We start from the raw sequence: 26666 nt of genomic DNA on the forward strand, positions 1-26666 counted from the left end.
ATCTAAACCAAATCTGAAATTTCTGCACTTTAAAAATACATAGCAAAACTCTCTGTAGGAAAATTGGTGAAAAACAAGGACTCACAGACAAGGTAAGATTGGAAATTAAGACAGCCTACTGAAAGTTATTTGGATAAAAGAGTTAGGGCCATAACTTTATCAGAATTGAAGCACAAAGACAGAAAACATTTATTTCACAAGAATGAAAGAGAAGGCTACATGACACATGGACTACAAGAAGGATATAAGGAAATGAAAGAAACAAGATGCAAAGCATTTTCAATTCTAAGATGATATAAACTTGTATAGCTCCTAGTAGGTGATCAAAATATCAGAAAATATAACTACAGAATTACAGAATAATGGAGGTTTTGAGTGATGTCTGGAAGTCATCTCATTCAATATCTAAGAAAACAAAAAAACACAGAAAGTACAACAGAATCCCTGTTGCAAAGGAGAGGAAAAAGGAAAAAAACAACACAATACAAGTGGAATAGATGGGCAAGTATGAAGTATATCTAAACTTCATATAAAGTGTCAACTACTATCTTCACAGTGTGGTCAGACAAAACTATTCCTCTGGGCCTGGCATTTAAGGACACCCTACAGCCACAGGCTCCAAAAAGTATAAACAAAAGTGAATAGGGGGGGAAGAGGGGATGGAGAATGAGCTGGGAGAATATGACTTCATTACCTGAAGCTGGAATTGGACAGTTAACCCCTGATATGCATAGACCAAACTTGTATCTGTCTGAAAAACACATGACTGCCATCCACCTTGGGTGTAGCCCCTGTGTGGCTTTTGACTGTCCAAGGTTTATTTTAGATAAATAATGGATATAATAAATAATGGATACCCACTTTATTTTCTTAACTTTGTCTAGCCTCTGTTTTAGGTAATCACTCCAAGGCATCAATGGGAGGAGAAAAAGGATAAACATACAACAATAACAGTATCAAAAATATTTTAATGGAATAAAAGGCAATACAGAACAGATTTCTGATTAAGATGTAAACAGTAAGTAATTCAAGTGGAAACAGAAAAAGAAGCTTCCGATGCTGTTATTGTCTAAATAGTTCCATAATAGTTCCATAAACATGATGATATTAATAGGATAAGGCTGGATTCATTTAACAGAAAGATTCTGCTTTAATTTTGCATTTATCAAAAGGACTAATCATAAACATTCCAGATAATTTATCAAAGGTAATGTTTAAAAGACTAAATGTTAACAGACTGAGTGTATTTTAACTGACAGTTTAACTGACTGTCTTTTAACAGCCTTTCAGAATGTTAAAAGACTGAATGTTAACAATGTTTTGTGCTCTAGTTTTGAGGAAGAAAGTAGAAGATGAAAAAAAATCATAAAACCAAAATCAAATTTCATTTCACTTTAAATTTATCTCCAGCCAAGAATATGCTCATAGGCATTAGGCATCAATCATATGCTGGTAAACCAAACAGTTCTGGTTTGAAATCTTCCATGGACTTCAGCACCAGTGTTGCATCCTTTTTAAGATCTGGACTTAATTGTTCATCTGGAATCATAACCACTTGCATTCCTGCTTCCAGGGCTCCTCTGACTCCCTGTGGTGAATCTTCAAACACAAGACACTGAAAAACAAGAAGGTGAGGAGAAAAAAATAATTATAATGTTACTATGAACTTCTAATAGCTCGTTTTAAAAGAGAGAATGATCCTGAATGAAACTTAGTAGGACAACTAAATTTTGTTCTTGTCTTAGACACCCCTAATTAGAACAAGAGCAAGCCCCTCAGTTTGAACATCTGCATGGTAATTAACCTTTAATTAATTTCAATTCAAAAAACATCAATACACTTAGTTAAATCCCAGAAAGTGGTTATCCAGATGTTGCTAAGTGCTTTAATAAGGACATGTTTAATCACAAGCTTAAAGTAAAATTAAGCAAGTGCCTAAATAAGCAGGCAATTTAACTTTTCCAAACCAACTTTAAAACTAGAAAAATGGCAAAAGCAGTGTTTTTACTCTCTGGTATGGCATTTCCTATATACACAAGATATGGGGAGCACTAAACTACCTAGGTAAACAGTAGAACTTCAGATTAGTGGAGACAGACACTACTTATCAGAAGAGTGCTGTCAAAGTCATACTCTATTTACTTAATTCTTCCAAATCAATGATGAGAAAGAAAACAAGCAATTATATTCTAAGGTTACATTTAGAGAAGAAAGAGTTTACTCAGGTAGAACTTCCATGCCTTACAATAGTCAGAATCATTCCAGATTGCAGTTTGGAAGCACAGCTAAAATTGTTAATCATACATTATTTATGTGGATTTTTAAATTTAATGTCAGAATAATGAATAATAAATAAGATAAACTTATAAAAATCATATGGTCTGAAATTTTATATAATGAAAGATAATGTTTCTGTAGTTCATTCCAGAATTTATATAATGAAGCATCTCTTCCTACCTCTTCCTTCCATGACCTGCAAATTCAGTTTGGACTTTTAGTCATGGATAACCCAAAGCAACTTTTGGCATCCAAGGATTCTGACACATAATTTTTAACACTTCTCCAATTCATTCTGCATTATCAATATTATTAACACTGCTACTTCTACTAATGCCAAAATTACTGCATCAAGCAAATTTAGTAATTGAAAACAGATGCTGGGATGGTTGGGGCAATTTTCCTTGCATCTAGTAATCAATGCTCTCAGGCACATGGTGTGATTCCTGAGCCTGTCCTGTGCAGGGCCAGGAGTTGAACTTTGATGATTCTTGTGAGTCTTTTCAAATCAGAATATTCTATGATTCTATGAACATACAACATCCTACTGTACCTTTTAGGTTCTGAAACACACAACTATTTCACTGTAGAACATAAAGAATGCACAGTGTTTGTTCTGGCTGTGCTCTAATGGAACCAAGTTGCAACTTGCAAAACCCTTATTACATTCAAAGAAAAAAATTTTGCAAGATGTATTAAATGTCTGACCTATAAACATTCATCTATGGTAGATATGGGACTGTAGAAGGTATATATGGACTGTGGAAGGAGAAAAATGAAAGAACCCTCTCCTGATTTACTTTCTTTTAAAAATATTGATTCTTGCCTTTCAACATATCAGCAACACCTTGGAGTCTGTGAAGTGAAAAGTAAAAGGTACTTTCTACCTTGCATGTAATAAAATAAAACCTAATTAATAATTTCTAGTGAGCCAAAGGAATCATACCAATCTCTTTTGTGCTCATTTCCTTCATACAGTCATTGCATTCCTGTTTGAACAATGTGATACTTTCAAAAGTTGATCATTGTTACTATTACTAACTACAAATATGTAACCAGCTTATCCTGGAAAGCTTCATACAATTGCTATTAGAACGGAAGCATGGCTCTGTTTATAGGTTTTTTTTTTTTCAACAATAGCTTAGTTCATGACCTTAAGCACTCTGAGAACAATAAATGAAACTCTGACAGGCTTTGCTTTTTGAAGAATAAGCTTAAATGTTGCACAGAAGAGCATTATCAAGGCCTTTCAGAAACCTTTTCTGATCCAGCTCTTACAAAAGAATGTACTTCACTGCTCTGCCTTGAAAGACCTAATTGACTTCCATGATGTCACAAAGCTTACTGTATGAGAGGAGATGATGGTTATGGAAGGCAATATGCATAACGAAAAGCTTAACTAATTCCCTGGAACTGGACACAATTAAAACTCTTAATTACCAAAGAAACCAGGCAAATGACCCATAATTACAGCGTCTTGCATGTTACAGGAAGTAAGTGAACTAGGTCTTCCTTAAGTCTTTCTTTTTACTGAAACTTATTGTCAACAGCACAGTCACATTTTTAATGGATGATGAAAGGTTTACAGAGGTTCACACAAAAAATGAATTTATTAATACATAGAGATGTTATAAAATCTTCACTGTCCTGGACCACCCAAACACTAAATTTAGAGATATGAAAGCAGCCAAGTTCTTTCCCATTTTGCATAAGTATTGCAACATCAGCATCATTCCAACTGAGAGACAGATGAGATTTATACAGACTTCAGCTGAGATTCTGGCTGCTTCTGTGCATTATTTCTAAAACTTGTGTCACTGATCAATACTACTTCTATAAGATCTCTCAAAAGGTCATACTAATATAGGACAGTTCTCACTTTGGAATGAACTAAATGCTTAAAAAAGTATAGCAAAGTATATTAATTTATAGTTCACTCTATGAATCTAGAAAAGGAAAGATTAATCATGTAACCAGAAAAAGAAATAATATTTCTGCAGCACCTCATTACCTCATCCTCCTACATTAAATGCACGAATATAAGAAAAAAGTGTTAGGCACCTGGTATGTACAGCAGGCCCTCTCTACCCTATATACAGCAAGTCTGGATGGAATAATTATGTGACTAACAGGGATATCTGTAAGTGTTACTGCAGTTAGTGATAACCACGAAGGCTGGAAGGATGAAAGATTAAAATCAGTTTTAAAATTAAGATTTCGGAAGACCAGTGAAAATAATATATATGCATAGGGACTGCTTATCTAACAAGTATCCTTGACCACATATGACACTACTATATCAGCTCTAAAACAGACTGAAGGATGAGACTAAAGATGCCATGATTTATATGTACAGAATTCATCTGCAAGTTTAACATTACCATCTATTGTTCTGTAAGGAAAGAATGAAAATAAAATTTTCATCACCTGTCCTCAAATGACACAGAAACATTTGGTATCAGAATGTGAAATACTATGTTTTGGGCTTCTTATGGATTGCACCTCATACTCTGTAACTTCTTAATTTTAAATTGATGTTTTCCTCCTTCCTAATCTAATCAACTGGTCAAAAGCATGATGGGTGATTTGTAAAATTTGCACAGTAGAAATATTTGGTACCCGTATACATTACTTTATGTATATATGCACAATACAGTCTTCTATAAATGTTTAAAGACTAATTTAAATTTCATTATATCTATTAAAAAAGCCCCAAGACTGCAGAAGGCTGCAGGAAGAAATTTGCCAAGCACAGCCAGGTCACATGGACATCAGAATGACACTTGACTTCTGTAAACCAAAAGGTGCTCAGGCCTTTAATTTCTACAGATAAATTGCTGACTGCCCATTGCCAGAAGTGTTTTTATTATTTTCTTTGTGAAAAACTAGCCCATAATATATGGTTAAAATTCAAAATGAAGTAGCATCTAAGAAGTATATTATCAGTCTGAAAGGTATTACTACTGCAATCATGGTTTGTGGTTTGTTCAACAACCTTTGTAATTTTCCCTTGCTCAATTTTTTTTTAGATTTTCAACATAATTCCAGTACTAACCAATTGTGTTAGTCATGTGAGGACCTATACATTTTTAAGAACCATAATATAATTCAGAATACAACACAGATCCATTCATATCCCATACGAAATACTGAGATGCTTAAAAGGGGCTGTTTGTCATTTATGGGAAGTAGTGGAAACTCACAAAAAGAGAGAGGAAACAACCATTTTAACATCATAAAACAGATGCTGGGTTATTTTTTAACTCAACTTATATTTTCTTTTTTCCATTGTCCAAATACCTGGGAACAAGGGGAAAATGTATTTCCGGGTGACCCATTTGACATCAGAGTTACTTAAACATTATTGAATGAATCCATTTTAAGCAGCTGCATTATGTGCAGCTTTGGTCTCCTCCTGTGTTAATTCTCTGATGAATTAAGAAAAAACCAATAATGAAATAATGTATTTAATGTTTCTCTCCTAATCTTTGGACTTACACTCCTTCCAGAAATAGTTGGGAAAAATTCCAATAGTGAAGACAAATAATAAATTAAATTTCATTTTATTTTAAGGACGTGTTAATTTGACCATGTGCCAATATGATAACAGAATCATAATATGCTGTTAAGAAAGTAATGCAGTTTACAGCCCCACAACTTAGTTCCATTAAGGAAAATGAGAAGTAAGCCAAGATATTTTTAAATTCTATAACAAATGAATAAACTGGAAACTAAAAATCAACTTAATTAAGCACCAGAATATTCAGAACACTAACTACAGCAACGATTCTTTATGAGTCAATGATTCATATTAAGAACTGTTTGGAAATTACATACACATATGCTTTTTAATTCAGATTTTTATTAACTCACTACTAGGAGTATATTGCAGACCAATATAAGAATCAAATTATTTACCATAAAACATACAAAACAAAAAATCATTAGCATAATTTCAAAAAAGAAAAAAAATGTTACATCTGCACATAATTAGATTACTCTGGGTTTCTAGCTCTCACAAAAATGCCATTTTACATTTCAGACCACACCAGCAGTTCCTATCTCACAAACCAGTTCACAGAACATTATCTCAAGGAAGGCCAGAAGGAATAAAATGGTTTGGATGGAGAAGGAGGAGAAATTTCGTATTTCTTGTTTTCAAGACTTGATCAAGTGAACGAAAGTGTTTCTGTGAGTGACAGTCAGCCCCAGACACAGTGGCTCTGTGAGGCAGGGAGAAGGTCACATTTACATGCAGGGTTACTCTGATCATTCCAGATGGCTGGAGCACTCTTTTCACAGAGCACTGTGTGTTTAGAGGACAGCACACTGGGAACTTTGTATGGTAACTTGTGTTACAGGACTCAAGAAATTCTCAGGCGTTTCTGAAACAGTGTCCAATTATCCCAGCAGCAGAAATCTAACTCAATCTACTGCAGCTTGGGTTAGCCATAGAAAGGTTTTGTTCTTTTATGGAGAACACAAGGCAAATACTCATGATATTAGCTACTGAGGCTACTCATATTGTATAACATGCTGGAGTTTTATGTCACTTATCTCTAAAACTGGCCTAAAAAGTAATTCTATACAATGAAATAGTTAATTTGTTCTGCCTTCCCTTCCACAGAGAACTATATCACATGCACTGACTTCCTTGACATGCAATTTTTCCTTGACACAGCACATTCAAGGAATGCAACTTGCATGCAGATTTCAGAACTGTAGGACCAAATACACTGAATGGATGCCTGAAGACCATTTAGAAACACCCTATTCAACACATATCCAGCCAAAGCAGGCTGCTCAGGTCCTTGGCCAGGTGAGATTTGAGGGCATTTTCAAGCATGCAGATTCCACACACCTCCTGGACACCTGTTCCCATACTGTGGAACCATATGGTGAAACCAGCTCTATGGTGAAAATGGTTTTCCAAGAATCTAGGAATTTCTTGTGTTCCACCTCCAGCCTGCTGCCTACTGCACAATCACTCTACACCTTGGAGAAGAGGCTGGGCCCATCTCATAGCAAACATATCAGAGATACAAGCCAGGTACACCCAAAGGAGGAACTGTTTGGATGCATCCAAATTTTAGGTCTCAAACTGAAACTGCAAGTAGGCACCAAAAGTATTTCCTGAATAAAAGCAATGAACTTTTTGCCACAGGGAATGTGGATAAACCCACAGGTGCAGGCTGCCAGAGCTGGTACCCTTCCTGTTTGTTTTGGGTAACTGGACATCATCACTTGCCTACAACTGCCTCAGGCAGCACTGCAGAAGGCACTTGATTCTCATAGAGCAAGCTAATTTTTTAAAAATCTATTTTGGCAATAGTTTGTTCTATAATGCCTCCTTGACCAGTGTTATTTTCCAACACAGAAATATCAGCTTGCATAGTGAAATTTAGATGAATTTGATCTAAACATTATTTAATGTTTGTATAATCTCTGATGGAAGTGTTAATAACAGCCCACATATGCTTCAGACATAAGGTCATTTCCTAATTTCTTCAGTAAAGAGAGAAAGAGTCAGAAAAGGCATTAACCTTTAAACAGGTTTTCATTGGGAGTGCAAAAACATCATGGAAAAGATCCTTTCTATCCTATTCAGTACAAGCTTCTCACTGAACTGTACAAAAGAGTGTCACCGTTCTGGAGTGACTTGGTGAGATATAGCTGCATTACAATTTAACTCTTCCTGAGCAGGAAGACAAGAGCCTTTCCTTCAAAGTTCAAAGCTGAAAGTTATTATAGAAAATATTTACAATTATTAGCATAAAAGTCCAAGCACAAAACCAAAAACTACCACCTTAAAATAAAACAAACAAAACATTAACAAAATTCCAATAAATATTTTCTATGTATTTCAACTACAGAAAAAAAACCCCAAACCTCATAAAAAATGGCAATTCTCTCTTCTCAATATAGATTTTCATAGGAAAGTGGAGAAGAATGTACAAAACTAAGTTTTAAAAAATATTTACTCCTAAAGTTAAGAGGAATATAAATGTTCCTGTTGGGCAGTATCTGAATCATACAGGTTCATCCCTTTAACCTACCGTCTTATACTTGGCATGCCTAAAGCTGATTGTACAGGTAAACCCACAAAACTTATGAACGTGCTCCTTCAACAGTACCCCACCTGTGGCCATTGAGTTATAGTAAGGAATGTCATAATTCCACAATTTATTTTTGCAACATCTGAAATGAAAAGTCTCATTATATCAATAACCAGATCTGTTTAAGCAATGGTTTTGTGATTTCAAAGGATGATTTCTCAATCTCTTAGATTGTAAAGCTGTTTTGACTCTGCAAGAAAATGAAACTCAGAACTCAAAATTTCTTTTGTAATTCTCTTTACCTGAGAAATTATTTCTGTGTTTTAAATACAACATTTCTAAAGAATATGAAATCTACCACCAAAAGTAAAAGAATTCATTACAAAACCCCTATTTCTACATGCACTACAAATGATATAGGACTTTTTGGAACTATTTATTATGAGAAATAATTAATTCAATGGACCCACTCTCCTAACCCTGAATGAGGGATTAACTGTAAGTGCACTCAAGTTCTACTACAATTCTTATTATTGGTATTATTTATTTATTTATTATTTACCAATTATTATTGGTAAAACCAAAATTTTTAATAAGAATGTATTATGTATTAAGAGGAAAGTTTTAAAAAAAAGTAATATTTCTTTTTTTTTAGATTCCAGTAGAGAAGTTGTATTTCTGACATTAATCTCTAGCTTGTTTTTATCAGCTTCCTTTGTTTATTTTAGGGAAGCAAGAATTACCTAAGTATTTTGATCTAAGAAAAATGCAGAGAAGAAAAGCCAGTGAATATCAACCATTACAACAGACTGCTCCTCTAGAAAATTTCTTTCTACTGTAAACTCCAAGCCCACATATTTCTGTAAATAAGAAAATTAATATACTCTTAAAAATGAATTCACATGTAGAAAGTTGTCTTAACCCCAAAATCTTTCAACATGCTTTTGTTGAAATTCCCCTGATATGATCTAGCTATTTTATATACTATATAGAAACACTTTTTAAAATGCATTGATGACACAGTTATCAAGCTGTCCTTATTTTTCTATTAGACCAGCTCTACCAGATAAGGGAATGCTAACAGTCACTTCAAGGGCTCTCAGTTCTTATTTTTGACTCAGGCACGCTTATAGGAAGAGTAACAGGTCATTTTCCATGAAAGGAATAAGGTGTGCATATAAAGGAATGCATAAGAGTAAACAATGAATGAAAATAGCAAAACAGGTTTATTTAACTCTGTGTTTGTATATGTGTGGATAAATACATGGTGTATATAATCTCCATACAGATATCTCTCTCTCTGTGGCATAAGGCTTATTCAGTTTACAAAATACATTAGATCAGTAACTAACAGAGCCATGACACTGGCTTAACATTAACATTATTTTGGGAATACTAGCCATGGTATCAGCAACTCGTTACTATGCTTGTCACACAACTTCTGCCCTAACTTCTTTTCGGTACTCAGTTTTTCAATGAAACAACTTTATCATTATCTTGTTTCTCATTAGCTTTTCTTAATATAATTTTTATCTAAAAAACCCTCCCATTCTGTATAGTTCAGCCACAAATAATGTTCAGTTTCAACAGGGTATAAAACTGACAGATGGCAGACTAATTCAAAAGGAAAACTACCACATATTTGCCTGTAAAACAACCTCTCATGGGCAAAGTCCCCAAAACACTTCATCAGGACATATGCCTAAGTGAAAACTACTTGCTCATCCTACATAATAATGACTTCATATAAAAAGTAAGAATCACTAAATGAAACTGCTGATCTGAAATATCCTGCATTTGCTGACCTTAAACAGTTTAAGTGAGTCTTTAGAAAAGGGATGAGGGTGGCTAATTTCCCATTTAAGCTGCCCATGTCTCTGAAACTTTTTGAATCATTACTTTAAAGCTTGTTGCCTTTATTTTGCTATGCAATCATTACCTAATAATTGCTTTTTAATGAACTCCACATAAGAGACATGTATATACACAGAAAATGTGGAAATGATATATAAGTATTGTATGGGCTCAGAATCACATGATTCCAGGATGGTTGGTTATACTATGGTGTTAATAATGCCAAGGTTGTGTGTTTGATCCCTGTATGGGCCATTCACTTAAGAGGTGAGCTCATGTTCCTTATGGATCCCTTCCAACCCAGAATATTCTGTGATTCCATGACTGAGATTGGAAGCAACCTCTGAAGCTCACCTGGGCCAACTTCCTGCTCAAGCAGGGACCCCTAAAACCCAGGACAAGCTCTAGACAGTGTCTGAGGAGCAAGACTCTGGCCCTCTCTGGGTAACCTGCAACAGTGCTCAGTCAACCTCATGGTGAAAAAGTGTTTCCTGATGCTCAGAGGGAACCTCCTGTCTTTCAGTTTGTGTCCATTGCCTCTGACCACTAAAGAGTGTCTGGCTCGTTGCAGTGTCCTTTCAGGTGAATTCAATTACTTGCATTAATGTTTCCCTGAGCCTTCTATTCTCCGAGCTCACTTTGCCTTTCCTCAAATGCAATATGCTGAAATCCTTTAATTATCTTGGTGTCCCATTGCTGGACTCCCTCCAGCAGGTCAATGTCTCTTGTACTGGGAAGTGTAGAACTGCTCCCAGTATTTTCCATGTGTGGCCTTACCAGTGCTGACTAGAGAGGTAAGATCAATTCCCTCAATCTGCTGGCAAGATTCCTCCTCATCAGCCACCTTTGCTGCAATGGCACATTGCTGGCTCATGCTCAACTCAGTGTCCACCAGACATTGTAATTACCTTTTTTTTCTGACCACAGGAAATAAATCAATTGGGTTTTCTTTCCTGTTCAAAAGTGTGCAGTCAGATTCATTGCAGAGACAGACGGCACTGTAATGGAACTTGTAAATTTAAATGTCTGAATGAAAAATGTGCAAAAAATACAGACAAAACTTAATGCTAAGTGACCATTAGGAACCTATGATGAGAATACAAAGCACTCCATTAAGAAGTGTCTCAGTCACCCCAACACTGATATAAACACATTTCTTCATAGTTAAAGACAAATTGCCTTCTCTGCAAATGCCTGCAGTCAAATTACAGAGAAGCACCTGAATGAGAGTTAATGTGCTTATAAGACACACTCCTTTGGAAAAAAAATCTGAGTTTTCTCTGTATAAACACATGACCTGAAAGAAAGTACCAAGAAAGTACCTCTAATACACTAATACAATCAGTTCAGAGATGCTGGATGAATTGATAAGCAACTGAGTGATAGAAACATCATTTTAGTGATAACTTGGAAGCTTCAGCCCCCAGACATTATATAAAGATTCCCTAGGGAAACCAGACTGCGGCAGGTGTGTCAAGGTGAAAAGTATCACTGCCACCATACAGTCCACTAAATTATATGTTCTGACTACCATATGCTGTGACTAAAAAAAAAAAAAAAAAAAAAAAAAAAAAAAAAAAAAAAAAAAGAGGATAGGCTGCCTGTCAGATGAACAAGCAAAAGAGAATCTTTTTTTTTTTTTTTTTTTTTTAAGAAGTTGCAGTGGTCCATTATATTCTATTTCTATTATATTTCAAGTCTTTGCTAATTGATTCCAGCTGCTTCTAGTGAGCTTATAGAATGAAGAAAATTGATAAGTCAAATAGCAAATATGTCTAAAGATTGAGGACTGAAAATCTCATCCACACATAAAAACTGAATCTGGGATTTATGTTCTGGGTCTGCAGGTCTTGAAGGTGAGGTTAAAATATCTGTTTTATAGTCTTCAAAGGTTTATTATTTCTAGTCTTAGCAAGCAGAACATTGTGAGAAAAGACACTAAAAATTCTTATTTCTCCACTGACCACTTCAATGCTTTTAAAGCCATAGAGAAAAGCCTCCCCATTGACAACAAAAGTAGGGTTAGGTACTTCTACTGGATATTTAGGTGATGAATTAAAACTGGAAAGAAACAATTACTCTGTCTAGAAACACTATTATTATATGCTCAATTAGGTCACATTTTAACTTTGTTACAAAAAGTAACAAGAAGAAAATCTTACAAAATCAAGTGACAATTAACCTTTTGAGGGAGTTCACATAGATACCCAGTATCTTACATTTCAATGAAAAGTGACAATGTTGCTCATGACACTCAAAATGTTTTTCTAAATCAGATGTTCCTGTGCTTTGCAAAGCTAGTGCTGCAGGCTTCCAGCCAAGGTTCTCTTGCCATGTTTTTCTACTTTCCCTATAAACAAAAAAAGTTTTCTCTCTGCTTTGGTTGCCTTACTGACTACCTTCCTTGAAGAAAAGAAAAGTTCAGGTAAGCTGATCTTAATTAATAAGAATCTCTCCTTCAAAATACTCTGTGGTTATGAAACATATTAATACTATTTTCAAAGAGCATGTACGGAACATAAGCACTTAAAATTGACAAGATTCTACGGTGAGGGATCTAAACATTTGCATATGCAGAAATACATACATATATGCACACACACATTAGTTTACGTGATAGAACTGAACAGGGGAAGTAGAATAGCAGAAACAAGGGCAGATGGGGGCAGTTTGAAACACCCTGCACCAGCTGCTTGCAGACACACCCCATCAGCCACACACCCCATCAGCCAACCAGAAATTCACTCCTGTGCTGCCTGATGGGGCAGGGTGAGCCCCAGCAGCCTGTGAGGCCCTGGTCCAGCCACTCCTGGTGCCACAAGGCCAGAACCACAGAGACCAGTCAACAGGGGAAGCTCCATGGCACCCTGTGGGAATGTCAGATAGAAGGGGCTGGTGGGGTGTCAGTAGGGGCCATCCATCCTTGGCCATTCTTGCATCACTCTGTTAGTCTGTCCTGTCTCCTCCAATTAAATTCCATTTCTAACAGTTTTTGAGGGTAAGGGCTTACTGTTGTGCACACACATGTGCATGGAGTGTCAGTCCTGCCACGGGACCAGGAGTCCCATGTGCCCACAGTGCAACAGCGCGGTGATGACAGGTGGGCAAGTGAGGGTATGAGGGCTAGCAAAGAGCATTCTGGAGCAGCTGGCAAGCACGTGAAGGATCCTGAAAGCCAGGCATGACCCTATGGGCAAGAGCACAGATAGTCCAGCCTTGGCCAGCTGCTGTAAAGGTTGTGGCATATGGGGCTTTCCAAGAGATCTGTCTGTGTGTGCACAGGAGAGACTCTGCAGAATGACGGAAACACAAGACTGGGATCCAGGGACAACTGAGTACCTAAATCTAGCTGCTGGAAGGATCCTCACTGCAGGGGGAATATAGGGTAGACTTGTCTAGTACATCTATGCATGCAAGTGACATAACAGTAATCCCACAAGAACAATGTAGGCATTGTTTTGAAAACACTGATTTAAATTCTCTAAAATTCTTAGGCTTATTCATAGCTGCAAAAATTAATGGAAGGTGTCTACACCATGCACATGGGTACTTTTTGAAGAAATACAGCATTTTAAACATTTGCCAATTAACTTGATTTTGGTTTATGTTTTCCATACCAAACAAACAAAATTCACTCGAAAATGCCACACAAATGGTGGAAGACCCACAGAAAAAGGCTTTGCAAATACAATGAGAGCCATGGTCAATCTAAATAATACTGATCCCTTTGCTGTATTTATAAAGAAATGCAAAAAGATGGTTGGCTTGCTTGGTTTTATCAGGCAACACAAGCTTTTAATATCTCTAGTCATTCAGACCTTTGACTAAGATTTATTAACCCATAAAACAAAAGTAATTTTATAACATATACAACTGCAGTTCATTTCAGAACATTTATTGCTCTGTAAACAGAAAATCCAGATTCTGCTTAAACAATCTATTCCTTTTCTTCCTCTTGAAGAAAGAAGGAAGGCACGGTAGTAAGAGAAATTCTAAGTGAAAAAGAAAGAAGTATTTACAAATTTATATTCACAAATATATAAAAACCATAAAGTTAGAAATTAAAATAGACTTTTATGGTGACTACCTCAAATGAGAAAACATCCCCAATTTTTGGTAGTATAGAGAGGGGAAGGGCAATCAGAATAGGGGCACAGCTCCATGCTGCTTTGCATATTTTGTGCTATGCAGCTCAGCTCAAATGGCTGTGAGAGATGTTTAGAAAGGAGGCAGTTCATTAGGAGACTGAAACAGAAGGAGCATGATACCTACCTGGAACACAACCAGGTTATCAAATATCCCTTTATAGAGAGAAACATGTGATGCTAGGGAATAGGTTACTGCTATTTGGGGATAAAGCCTCCTCTAATAGCCTGACAAAGGGGAGGCAGCCACAGCTCCATGCCCCCAGACCAAACAGCAGCAAGACTGGGCACATTATCTCCCAGCAGACACCAGAAAACACATACATAAATATATACACACACACACACACACACACACACACACACACACACACACACACACACACACACATAAGGCTAGACACACAGATTAATAGTTATACTCCCAAGAACCCACAGGATCATTCAGTTGCCTCTTCTCTAGTGCTCACAGTCTTGCACTTCAGCCTGGCCACTGGCTCTGCAGATGCCTGGGCTGGGCCCCTGTGACCTGCAGTCCCAGGCTGTGGGCTGGCACCTCATTTTGCCCAGTTGCCAGCACCCAGATCTGTGCTCACTCCAGCTGCTGGCACCATGAGCACATGGGCCTCTGCCTGGGTCTGGCTGCTGGCCACACACACAGAGGCCACAGACTCGATGCCCTTCAGCCAGAAAGGGCATCTACACTACACTGGTAAGGAGCTGTGCATGGCCAGACAAATGTGTCACACATCCAATGCTTTTTGTTCTCTTATCCCTTTACCTCCCTGTAATAAATCCTAATGAAACCCCAAATTCTCTTCCTCTGCATCCCATACTGAGTGCCACACCCTAGGCAGCATCTCTCCTCAGTCCAAAAGGCATGGTCCAGCACTGATTTACCTTCATAGCGCTTCTGGGACAGCTCTGGGAGGGCCTGAACAGGCTGTCCCTCCTTTAGAGTTCTTAATCTGAGCTTCTGTCTACCTTTGGGACTCTGTGCTGCTACCATGTGGAGATGGATGATGACTTCTGTGACAGATGTGGGAACTGTTGGGAAGGTGTGACTGGGGATCCCCCACCTGCTGTCACCTCTCTCAGCTCTTTTGTGGGTCTGCAAACAAACTCAACACAAACCCCAACATCTGCATCTGGTAGCAGGTCTTCCTTAGGATCCATCCAACTCTGTGCAAGTTTATGCATCACATGCTGCTTGATTCCTAACATGCAAGACCAGGTATCCAAGTACTTTCTTTTACATGTCTTTATAACCAGGGCTTGACATGCCATCCACTATGCTAATTATAGAAATCAATAGAAGAAAAAATGATGCTCAAATCAGACATCCTATTTTTCCTTTCTTCTCAATGCTGCTATTATTCCAATGTTCAGTTTGATCCTAAAGCAATACACCACAGCATGTCACACGCATTATTATGTCTTTATACTGCCGAGTAACTGAAATCCTTTTATTAAAATACAGCATTCTGTGATGGATTTCTTCATCCTTGGACTGACATTGAGCCTGAAGCTCTTACTAGTAATCACTTTACACAAAGCCAGATCACATACTCAACTCAGACAGAGAAGCTAAGGATTCAATTGACAGATTTTTAAAATGGTGTGAAAGCTGGTGAGACTGAATTGTTCTAGCAAATAATAGACACATTTCAAAATTTGTGAGAAAAATTACACTTAAGGCCTTTTCAAAGTATCCTACTTATGGAACATTTTATTCACCATTCATTAGCATTGTATTATTTAAACAAAATCAAAGAAACAAGAAAGTTACTGCACTAAATATTAATCATCTTAAAGAAAATTAAGGCTGACAAATATCAGCTACAAAGAGGAGCTGTAAATATGAAGATATCACTAAAACAGTCTTCCACCAGCCTACTTAAAGTCAACAATAATTATTTAAGCATACTTGCTCTTCAACTAAGATTGCTAAGATTATAAGGGAAAAAAAAAATCAATTTTCCCAAAGAAGAAAGAGAAAGAAATAAATTGTCCAAACACTTCAGAATTACTAGTTAATGCAATGAAACTCTGTCATCAGTGTTTCTAAAGAAAACTTCTTTACTTTGAGAGACATGCCAAAGTGCACATTTCCAGCTGATTATTCTTTCCACTATCTTCATGAGGTTTTATATTCAGACATGTAGCATCCTAAATATTTGAAGAGTTTTTGCTGTAATGTTAGGTCTGTCACATCATCATTGGTAAATCCTCATGAGACAGAATGCTTAGCCTCAAAAAGGAAAATGTTTCTACTATTTCAGTATATACATCATTAACTTATAGACTATTTCCTCACACTTCAGCTACACTCCCTAAAAATGCTTGAGAAAGCCATAAGGACAAATGGGCTACTGCACAGTATTAACTCTTTATTATTTATAATGAAGGTATATAGATTACTTAGTGCAGTTACAAATTAAAGTTTTTATTTTCACCTTCAAGGCCCTATATTATCTTACCTACAATTACTTATGTCTTGCTTTTATTTCCTTCTACTCCCTAGACATCTTCTATTCTTTCACTTAATTGCATTTTTTATCTCTTTCTCCCACTTCCAGCTGTATGTCTTATATCATGCTGACCTCTGTGCCTTGCACAATCTTCATGCCTACATTCTTCATCCTTCTCCAGCAGTGTATTTAAAAATACACTCTGGAATCATTGGTACGTGCTCTTCTTCTTCCCTTTCTTATTGCTGGGCTATTAGCTAAAATTTATCTTGCTTAAATCACTTTTGCTCCTTGTTGGACCAGGGCAGAAGAGAACACAGATGAAAGCAGATTTGTCTGATTTCCTTCTCATTTCTATTAGGAATGACCTCTGTTAACTCTCACTCTGAGGAGATTGAGGGACAATACTCATTTGCCATCTAAAATATGAAATTGGAATCTTGCTCACTAAAAAAGCCACAATATTCATTAAAAATTTGCAATCAGTGTGTGCTTATAGTGATGCCTGTGATCCAGCATACATGAATATGATGCTTTTTATCCCCTCATGGTTTAATGTGCACTTAAGTGTAAATATGATGACCACCCTGAGCAGCACACAAACATCAGGAAACCAGGGAAGCATTCCCAGATGCAGTATTAGTCATAGTATGGTAGAGTCATAGCATTACTCCTGCCTTCTAGAACACCTGACTACAGGAATTACACCTTTCCAAACTTCAAACACCTACTCTACACAATATAACTCTTCATGGAATTATCATATGACCATTGTACTAGTTATTACTACAACTGAAAAAATATTACCTTCTGAGGAACACCTTAAAAAAAACGCAAACTTTTTTTGCTGAAATTTTAAAAAAGTCCTCACAATTAAAATGTTTGGCCTGAAAAATTTAAAAACTCACAACTGTTATCAGTTTTCAAATTATTTACTATAGCTTATCTAAAGCTTGCAAATGCCTTCTACCTCAGATACATGATCATTCTTCCTAAAATGAAAGGTTCTGGTTTAGTTTGCTTGGGATAACTGCATTACTGAAAGTGAAAAGCAGTAAGGTGGGTTACATACTATTATGCTAAAAGTGCCCATGTCACTTTTTTGAATCAGAAGTAATTTGAATCTTCAATAGTTCTGAAGTTCAGGACAATAGGCATTCTGTAATATCTCCAGACTGAGCTACAGGAAGAAATAATATTTTCTGGAGACAAACTGAATAGATCACTGTAACCAGATATCTGTTCAGGAGAAATAAGATAATTTCCTAATGGAAGAAAACATGTTCTGTAACAGAAGATATTTTCAGTAATGGATGAAATCTCATCAATGACTCTATGCTACTCAGCAAAACCTTAAGGCTTTGAAGCAACTTACCTATGAAGGAGTCACTAATATCAAAAACCATTTCCATTACCATGCCACTATATTAGAAAATAGTTACAGTTGTATTTTAAAATAATTCTGGTGCTATTCAGGGAAGTATTGACTAGTAATCCTTATCTCTATATTTAGTAAAATCTGCTGATAACACAAAATTTTGTAGATCATCTGGGATAACATCTGTAAAAACTTTGGAGTGACAAAGTAGCTACTAGGCAGTCAAGTGTCAAATTAAATGAAATGGTCAAGAAATGTGGCAGTACACATTAGCTGGAAGAAAATAAATTACATATACATTTTCTAATATTTGGTTTAAATACTGGACATCACTGTTATCAGCTCAGTGAAAACTCAGGACTAGGGAGACCAGCTCAGTAAAAACTTAGAGCTTGGCTGATATTGTTTATATTCACAGATATATATAAAATGGTCTTATCTGAAATGCTCTATGTACTATATCCCACAGACATTATTCTATGTTAAAAAGTCTGAAGAAATGCAATCAGAATGCGTATGAAGAGAAAAAACCCAAACAAACAACCATATTACTGCCTCCACCCCCACAAAAAATCCCAAACACAACCCTTTCAGATAAAAAATAAGATGTGACAAACAGCATTTACAATACTGAGTGGCAGATCAATTACTTCTTATCTTTCTCACTCATAATGTATAAAAGCTGACACTGGAACATATGCAACATATACAGAATTCATTGTCCCAGGCACACATCAGTATAAAGAAAAAAACGCAGATCCTGTGGAAGGGTTACTATGGCCTATTTTTTGTCTGTTTTTGTTAAAAGCAACTTGATATGGGAGCAATTGAATTTAAGTGGATAAATTAACACCCACTAGCTAAAAGGTGATTATTAAGCTGTGATTATTAGCTGTCATCAGAGATGGTACCAAATAAGCCAGACACTGAATCTGAGCATGAAGAGCAATTCCTGTATTTAGTATCATTTAGGCAAAAATTAAAAAGGTTTTTTTTTGTTTTGTTTTGGTTTTTTTTGGGTTTTTTTTTTGTTTGTTTTGTTTTGTTTTTTTTTTTAATGGAATAGAAGGGCAGCATTTCTACCATTGCTTGGAATTGTATTCTACTTTAAATCAGAATCACTCCAGTCTTACTGAAGTTTAACTTGAACCATTTTCTTCTTGGCTTTGAATTATGCTACTATGCTAAGATAAAAAGATGCTGAAATGGAAATGCCAAGCATCCTTTTTTAGCGACAAGTCTTCATATTTTCAGTTCTTTTGTATACTACAAGGTCTTTTATCTTGATAACACCTATCACAATAATAATGAAAAAAAAATCTCCAGTACTGCTTTATGGAGTACACTTTGTAATCACCTTCTAAGCACAGTTATTTGTGATGCAGCAATCAGTCTGAGCAAAAAGCTTTGCCCTGTTTAGACTATAAATAATTTACCAGTGTTAATTGATGGTTCTATATGTAGGTTTTCTGCAATCGTGCCAAAAAGACAGACTCTTACAAATTCTTTATCACACAACAGAATGAGAAGAACCCTACCATGTAATACCAGCTCTCTGAAATTTGCCTACAACCACATCTACACAAAGAACAAGTAATTTAAACAAACTAAGTGCAAAAAAAACCCAAAAACAAAACAACCAAAAACCAATGTACCATTCCCTTGCCCTAGTGCATTAAAACAACACATAGCTAAATGTAGTCTTTCAAAGGTTTCCAGAGGTTCCCCTAGGATATTAATTTAAAAAGAAACAACCAAAAAATATTGCCAACAATGCAATTCCTTCTTTCAGTCTTCATTCTTTGTTCTGAAATGGTTGAAAACCACTTTTACAACAAGCTCTGGATGATTACAAAGGTAACTCCAGATACAGAGAAAATCAGTGCACTAGATCTTATTGAAAGAGGATTTATTCATGCTTGCTATAACTCAAAAGACTATAAAAACATTTTTTGTGAAAATTCTTGTTAATTAAAATCTAATTATTCAATGACTGCTGTTTGGCATCTCTAAGAAAACGCTCAAGGTCTTGAATGAAAGAAAAGATAAATCAGTGAGCAAGTTATCATAAAACAAGGATTTTCCCCCTCTTTTTTCCTACTTACCATGCATAATTATTATGTGATAATACCCATAATGAGTTCCCTAAAACAATTAGCAACACATCTCCAGTGACCTGCTAATCTGAATATAATGCTTTTTGAATTTGGAGGTGCACCAGCCTTTTTGTGTTTACACACTCACCTCACGTAGAAGCAAAGAAGGCTGCAGAGCATAATTTATTATTCTGCATCACATTTCATCAAGTCCCTTAGCAGCTACTTGATACATTATCAAGACAAATGCAAGGAAAAAAAAAAGTATTCCTACCTCTCCACCCTCCCAAGTAGAGTACCCCAAAGACTAAGAACTAATTATAATCCTTCTTTCCCCTTCCAGTCATTAAGATACTTCTAGGGAAAGCAAACCTTGACCAGGTTACTTTTTGCATGGAATTTCAATGACTTTTTTCATCTCCGTAAGACAAATGCATCTATAAATAAACATGCACTGCAGTAACAAGGACAATGTCTGGAACACTTAAAAGTTAAATTACTTGCCAGCCATACAACATCTCATTTTTCTTCCACAAATATATAATAAAGACTGCCAGCATGGGGAAGGCTCTGTTGGGCAAGTGGGTGAGTGCATATGTGAATACACAAGTAACACATGCTTCAGAAGAAAAGGGAGGGAGTAAATCAACCATAGGAACTGAGAGCACGATAATTGAAAAAAACCTGAAAACAAACAAAAAATCTCCTTCCTTTAATTATCTTTTAAGTACAAAATAGTGGCTTATTATGAATTTAGGGAAAATATGATTGTGTATAGTAGTGTAGAGGACCAGGCCTAAGCCTGTTTTGTCTCAAATATTCAGAGTATTGCTACAAGAAAGGTGATCAGAGTAGAGAGTCCCATGGAGGTGTGGCAGTTCTGTCCTGAGCCACCTTCCTGCTCCCCTTTCAGACTTGTGCTCAGTTCCCCCACCTCAACCCATTACCTTTGTGTAGTGGTGTGGTGGCTTGTTTGTGAGCCAGCACTTTATTAAGATGTTTTTGTGGGAGTTGTGAAGTGTACTGTGCAAAACTAAGGGCTTGTTAGCTGATACTTTTTGTGGAAATGTATTCTATGAATTTAAGGGCATTTTAGCCAATACCTTTTGAGTACAAACATTGGGCTGGTTGCCACAGTTAAGACAACTGTATAATAAAACATAAAAGTTTCCTGATATGTGGTCCAGTGCCTTTGTCCCACCTGACAAGAACCTATAACCAACATCACACCCTCTACCCATGGGTTGTGACAAGTAGATCTTCAGAAGTTCTAGACTGTGAGACATGATGAAATATCTCATATTCTTTTCTCTACAGCTGGAAGACAAGCTTCCTAACAACAGGCTTCATCATCCAGCCTGGAAGACACAAGTAAGGGCTACATGCTTAGACTACGTAGCAGCTGAGGAAGGTGCAGGATTCAGCCAACCAGCTGTTCACCAGTAGAAGTACAATAGAAGTACATTCCACTGGAGTGCTGTTTTCTTTGCTTCCCAAGCTGTAAAGCTTCTAGAAATGGATATAAACTATATTGTTTGATACCTAATTGCTTTAAATTGCTTAGTACACAATTTAAAAGTATGATTTATTAATAATTTATTCCTTCAAATTTCTCCAGTGTTTGTCTGATATCAATAGCTTCTCCAGCAGGGAGAGGAACCCATTAAAAAAATTATGCTCTTTATTATTTTCCAGTGCCTCATAATAGCAGGAATTCAAGAACTAACCCAGCAACATATACTAATCAAAAAAACAACTTGCCATTTAGAAATGCCTTCAGCACATTGAAGAACAAGAAAAGTAAAGGCTTCAGTAATTCAGGAAAATGTTCTAGCCAAGAACCTTTCTGAGCAAAGAGCTGATATATCATGTGGTAACTAGGACAATTCCCAAGGAAGCAAAAAAGGTTGGAAGACTGAATTTCTCAGGTTCAAAAGTATGCAAAAAGATGTTTTCCTCCATTCTTTTCAGGAAGTGGTCTACACAGCGGACAAAACAAAGATAAAATTCTCTTCTGATCTTCTTTATAAAGAATATAGAAGTTCCTGTTTGCTGTTATGTTCTCTGTGGAGAATTATTCTTGGCAGTGTAGAAATGTGCTGGAACCACTTTTCCAATTATGCTTTACAAAAGACTAACTGCTAGATATTTTTAGTTCCTGATAAAAAGACACAAGCTGCTAAGACTGGGCAATTTTGGGTGCATACATAGAAGTAAAAAACACCATTTCTCCAAAAAGCTACAAAATCAGGAAAAGGGAGGTTCCTTGATCTTAGCACCTCACCTTGGTTAGAAGGCAGACAATTTGAAATATTCTCTTCCCTAGTCCATGGATACACCCTTTCAGATTTCAACTACTATCCACTTTCAACATTTCAGGGCATGTTTTACATGACAGAACTCAACTAATCTGGGTACACAGAAATGCTAGGACATAGTCTATTTGCCTTTTAATCACTTCATGTACAATAAGAACAAAACCTATGTAATCTATATTTAATCTGTAATTCATAATCTATTTTAAGGGAGTGAACTCTACTTTTGCTGCAAAACACTTAGGTGAGGTGTGTGTACTCAGGAGCAGTGGTTTCAACCTCTCATGGCACTGAATCAGTTGCTCAGCTGTCCTCCCATCTCCCAGGATATACCATCCCCAACAGGACACACTTCTGTCATGGGAGAATCCTCTCTGCTGTGTTTGGAAGCTGGTCACTGTGTAGCACAGTATGCAAGGCTAACAGGGACACTGACAGATGAGGGACAACAAGAAAACACACTCCAGGAGCACTCAAACATCCGAGACCTTCATTCAGTCTACTAACCATATGGCTACACTGGAGTTAGCATCAACAGATCAGACAAGGCATAAAGTTCTTTATTGACCCTAACCCATCAAATGCCTAATTAATTAATGAACTGTAATACATAAGTAGAGACAAGAAAGTCCAGTGGCTTCTGAAAAGAAAGACTAAATTCTGCTTTCTACCTCAAGATGCACCTTCAGCCAGAAAGAGTTGCGGAGTAACATTGATCACTCTTCATAATAAGCAGCCACTGGCCTGCGCTGTATCTGCCTCTGTCAGACCACACTGTCTGAGAAGAACAGTGATCATCTACAAATTCTTTGTCATCTCTCTTCCTAAATGCACCCTAGCACTTTATACTCTGACAATTACCATCACAGGTTATATCCACTGGAAAAAACCAAATATCTAACAGTATGCTAAAACAGCTGGTAAGAAATGTGAGCCCAAGGAAATAAGACAGCAGGGCTTGGATAAATCAGAATGGTTTATACAATGAACAGCTATTTAGAAGGTTGTTTCAGGTGAGAAAAAATTGGTAATCTAGGCCTATGCAAAGGAAAACTAGAGCCAAGCTTGAAGAAAAAGCCATTGATGTATATTTGAACTAAGCTCAAAAATGTCAGTGGTTTTATACTTAATGTCTTTATTTCTAAAATAAAAGATTTGTGAATTGCAAACATTCAGGAAAGTGTATAAACCAATAAAATTGAAAAGTGACAGATTTATGGTGACTAAAACATTTGATTTGAACAGCAGGGATTCCAATTTACAGCTCACTGCACCACTTAGAATGGTCTTCATGTCTGTAATTTCTGTACTTTAAATAAAATACTCCTAATACATTCAACCTCCAGGTATGCATAAGGAATAACAGCAACATCACTAATTAAATACCTGCTTGTCTGAAAACCAGAGTAAAATATATACACTGCATGCATACAGCCAAAATGAAGGAGTTGAGTGGGGGAAAAAAGTAGAAAAAGTTTAAAAATGAAGCAGATAATACAAAAAACCAGTTTTAGCATCCTTTTTTTACAAAAGCTCACAATAACAATGGTCACATTAAGTGCTAAATTAGCCTTCTTTATCCAGTTTTAGTTGTAAAATATAGAATAAAATCACAAAATATTTGAATGTCATAATGTTCTGAATCTACTGTTCTTTCCTTATATCTTCTAGAACAAAAAAGGCACAGAAAATTTCTCTTTGAACTTCTCCATTCTATGACAAAATGCCCACTGAGACTCATAAATCCTAATGCCATTTAATCAGTCTGAAAAAATTTTAATGAGCTCTCTCTAGATTTGGTACAGAGATTATTTGTAACTATGGGATCAATTAATTAATTAGAAATGGAAGAAACTGCAAAGAAATAGTGTTTTAAATTAAGGCAATGATTTACGTCACTTGGAACTTTTAAAATAGAACAGATTGATTCTTCATAAGAGAGTTACGGCCATTTGTATTATTACCATCTATCCCTCTTTTTAAAAAGTGAATATAAGTGGATTTATTTGCTCTTAAGCTACTACTAAGGTCCCTTATTTTACAGAAAAGCTAAAGGCAAATCAACCAAAATACTGGAAAGAAATGCCTTAGCCTTCACCCCTTCATCAGGAAGTTAATTAATCTGTGCAGTTTTGATAAGAGAAGTATATCAGAAATATGTATAAATGTTGGCATGCAGATGTTAGAAACCCTCTGATTCAGAGCCATATTTAAAATAAATTTATTCGCATACCATTTTTGCTATTGTGAAACAAAACTTCTTCAAGATAGCACTGAAAAGTTATAGTTGATATACAGATATATGTATAAATTATAAATATATTCAAGAACACCATAATTTCTACACATGTACAGCTCCAGATAATTTTCATATGTTTCATAATTTTCATAAGTTGAATCTGTGCATTTGACAGAAGAATTTGGAATATATTTAAAAAGTAAATTTTCTTAAAATACAAACTTTCTAGTATTTAATTTCCAGATCATATTTTGATTAACTGACTGATTTAATTAATTAATTATATATCTGTGCATTGTTACTAGTGTTGGAAGATCATATGATGCTTCATGCAGCACAAGATAGGAGACACAGGCTGAATTTGCAGAGTGTACCTTTTTTGAAATTCCTGTGCTATCATTTCATCATTATGCTTATTAAGTTCCTAGTTAAGCAAAGACAGCAAATCAAGAGGTCAACATTTAAGAAATTTAAAAATGTATATTTATGACATCCTTCACTGATAGCAAAGAAGATATCATATCCATTTATGTATCACTTAAATAGTGGTCTACTTGCAGAAGTATCATATGATTATGATACTTCTGCAAGTAGCAGAAGCAGTAGCCACTGGCTGATATGATATGACAGCTAAATTCTGGGTTTGGTTTTCTCTATGTTGAGGTTTGGTTTTCCCTATGTCGACATTGTACTTATTTTTAACAGCAGCAACAAAGTTTTGAAGCAAACTTGAAAGTTCTCACTTTCTCCCTGATAGTTCGTTGTGTAGTTTCGGTATGTACTGGGTTGCTCTAGCCAGCAGCTCCGGTGAAAATTCCCTGCAGGCACTCATCAAGCAACCTCCAATATTTAAGAATACATAAAGTTCCAAAGAACCTTATCTCAGCCTGGGATCACAGTAAAATCCAATGGAAATATATAGCACAGATATATGGGCCTAAGCACTACCTACTGTACTCTAACAATCTGTTTTGCTTGAGTCCAAATATTTGCTTATGTAGACATTAGCTTTACCTCCTGATACTTTGCTGCAGCCTTGCATGTTAATAATTGTTGGCATGAAACCCAAACCTGTAGCTCTATTAGTTCACTGCTTGGGACAAAACACTGCAGATGACACTATTACACTGCAACTGGTCACAAAAGTTTTGGATAGTTTCTCATGCACTGTTTTCACTTCCTTCCTCTTGAGAATTCTGGGCATTTATGAATTTCCCACACTTTAACATTTGTGGCTTTTGTAGATGAAACAAAAGTAAAAGTTCACCTGAATTTTCTGCACTAAGGAAATTTGATGCTGTAAACTTACAAAGGAAAAAAATGGACTCAAACATGTATGCCCCTCTTCATAGAAAAGCTAACAAAATTAAAAATATACAACTACTATTAACGATCCGTGACTTTGTCTAACATACCTTTAAAGTTTAAAAATATTAAGTGTCATACAGATGCTACTATTTCTTAATATATTTTTTTCAATGCTAACACAACTAAAGAATACAAGTATCTACACAGTGTCACTGGTTCACTGGTTTTGTTGCTTCCTTTTGGTTTGGTTTTAAATTTTTTATTCTTTTTATCTATTACCATCCTGTGGGTTTTCTAAACTAGAACCACATAAACTAAGAATTTTGGAAAAGCTGTCCTGCTCCTCCCATGAAATTATAATTTAATTTGCCATTAACACAGCTGGCATTCAATTTCCTTGGTTATGAACATTTGATGTATCATTTCTGAACATGCAAGCTTACAAATGAAGCAGATTCATACATACAGAACATCAAGATAAATTGCAAGAAATCAAACCAAACCAAAAACCCAAACCCAGTTTGGTT

General features: G+C 36.0%; 1 protein-coding gene across 1 annotated transcript in view; it reads right to left on the reverse strand.

The window, feature by feature from the left end:
- Positions 1-950: 950 nt before the first annotated feature.
- PUDP (pseudouridine 5'-phosphatase) overlaps positions 951-26666 on the reverse strand; it is a 67544-nt gene continuing 41828 nt past the window's right edge. The window contains exon 4 of the mRNA XM_021540951.4: positions 951-1615. Coding sequence (XP_021396626.1) covers positions 1439-1615 — 177 coding nt within the window. The 3' untranslated portion in view covers positions 951-1438. The remainder of the gene's footprint in view (positions 1616-26666) is intronic.

This window comes from Lonchura striata, chromosome 1 (assembly GCF_050655825.1).
Source record: "Lonchura striata isolate lonStrDom1 chromosome 1, ASM5065582v1, whole genome shotgun sequence".
Lineage (NCBI taxonomy): Eukaryota > Metazoa > Chordata > Aves > Passeriformes > Estrildidae > Lonchura > Lonchura striata.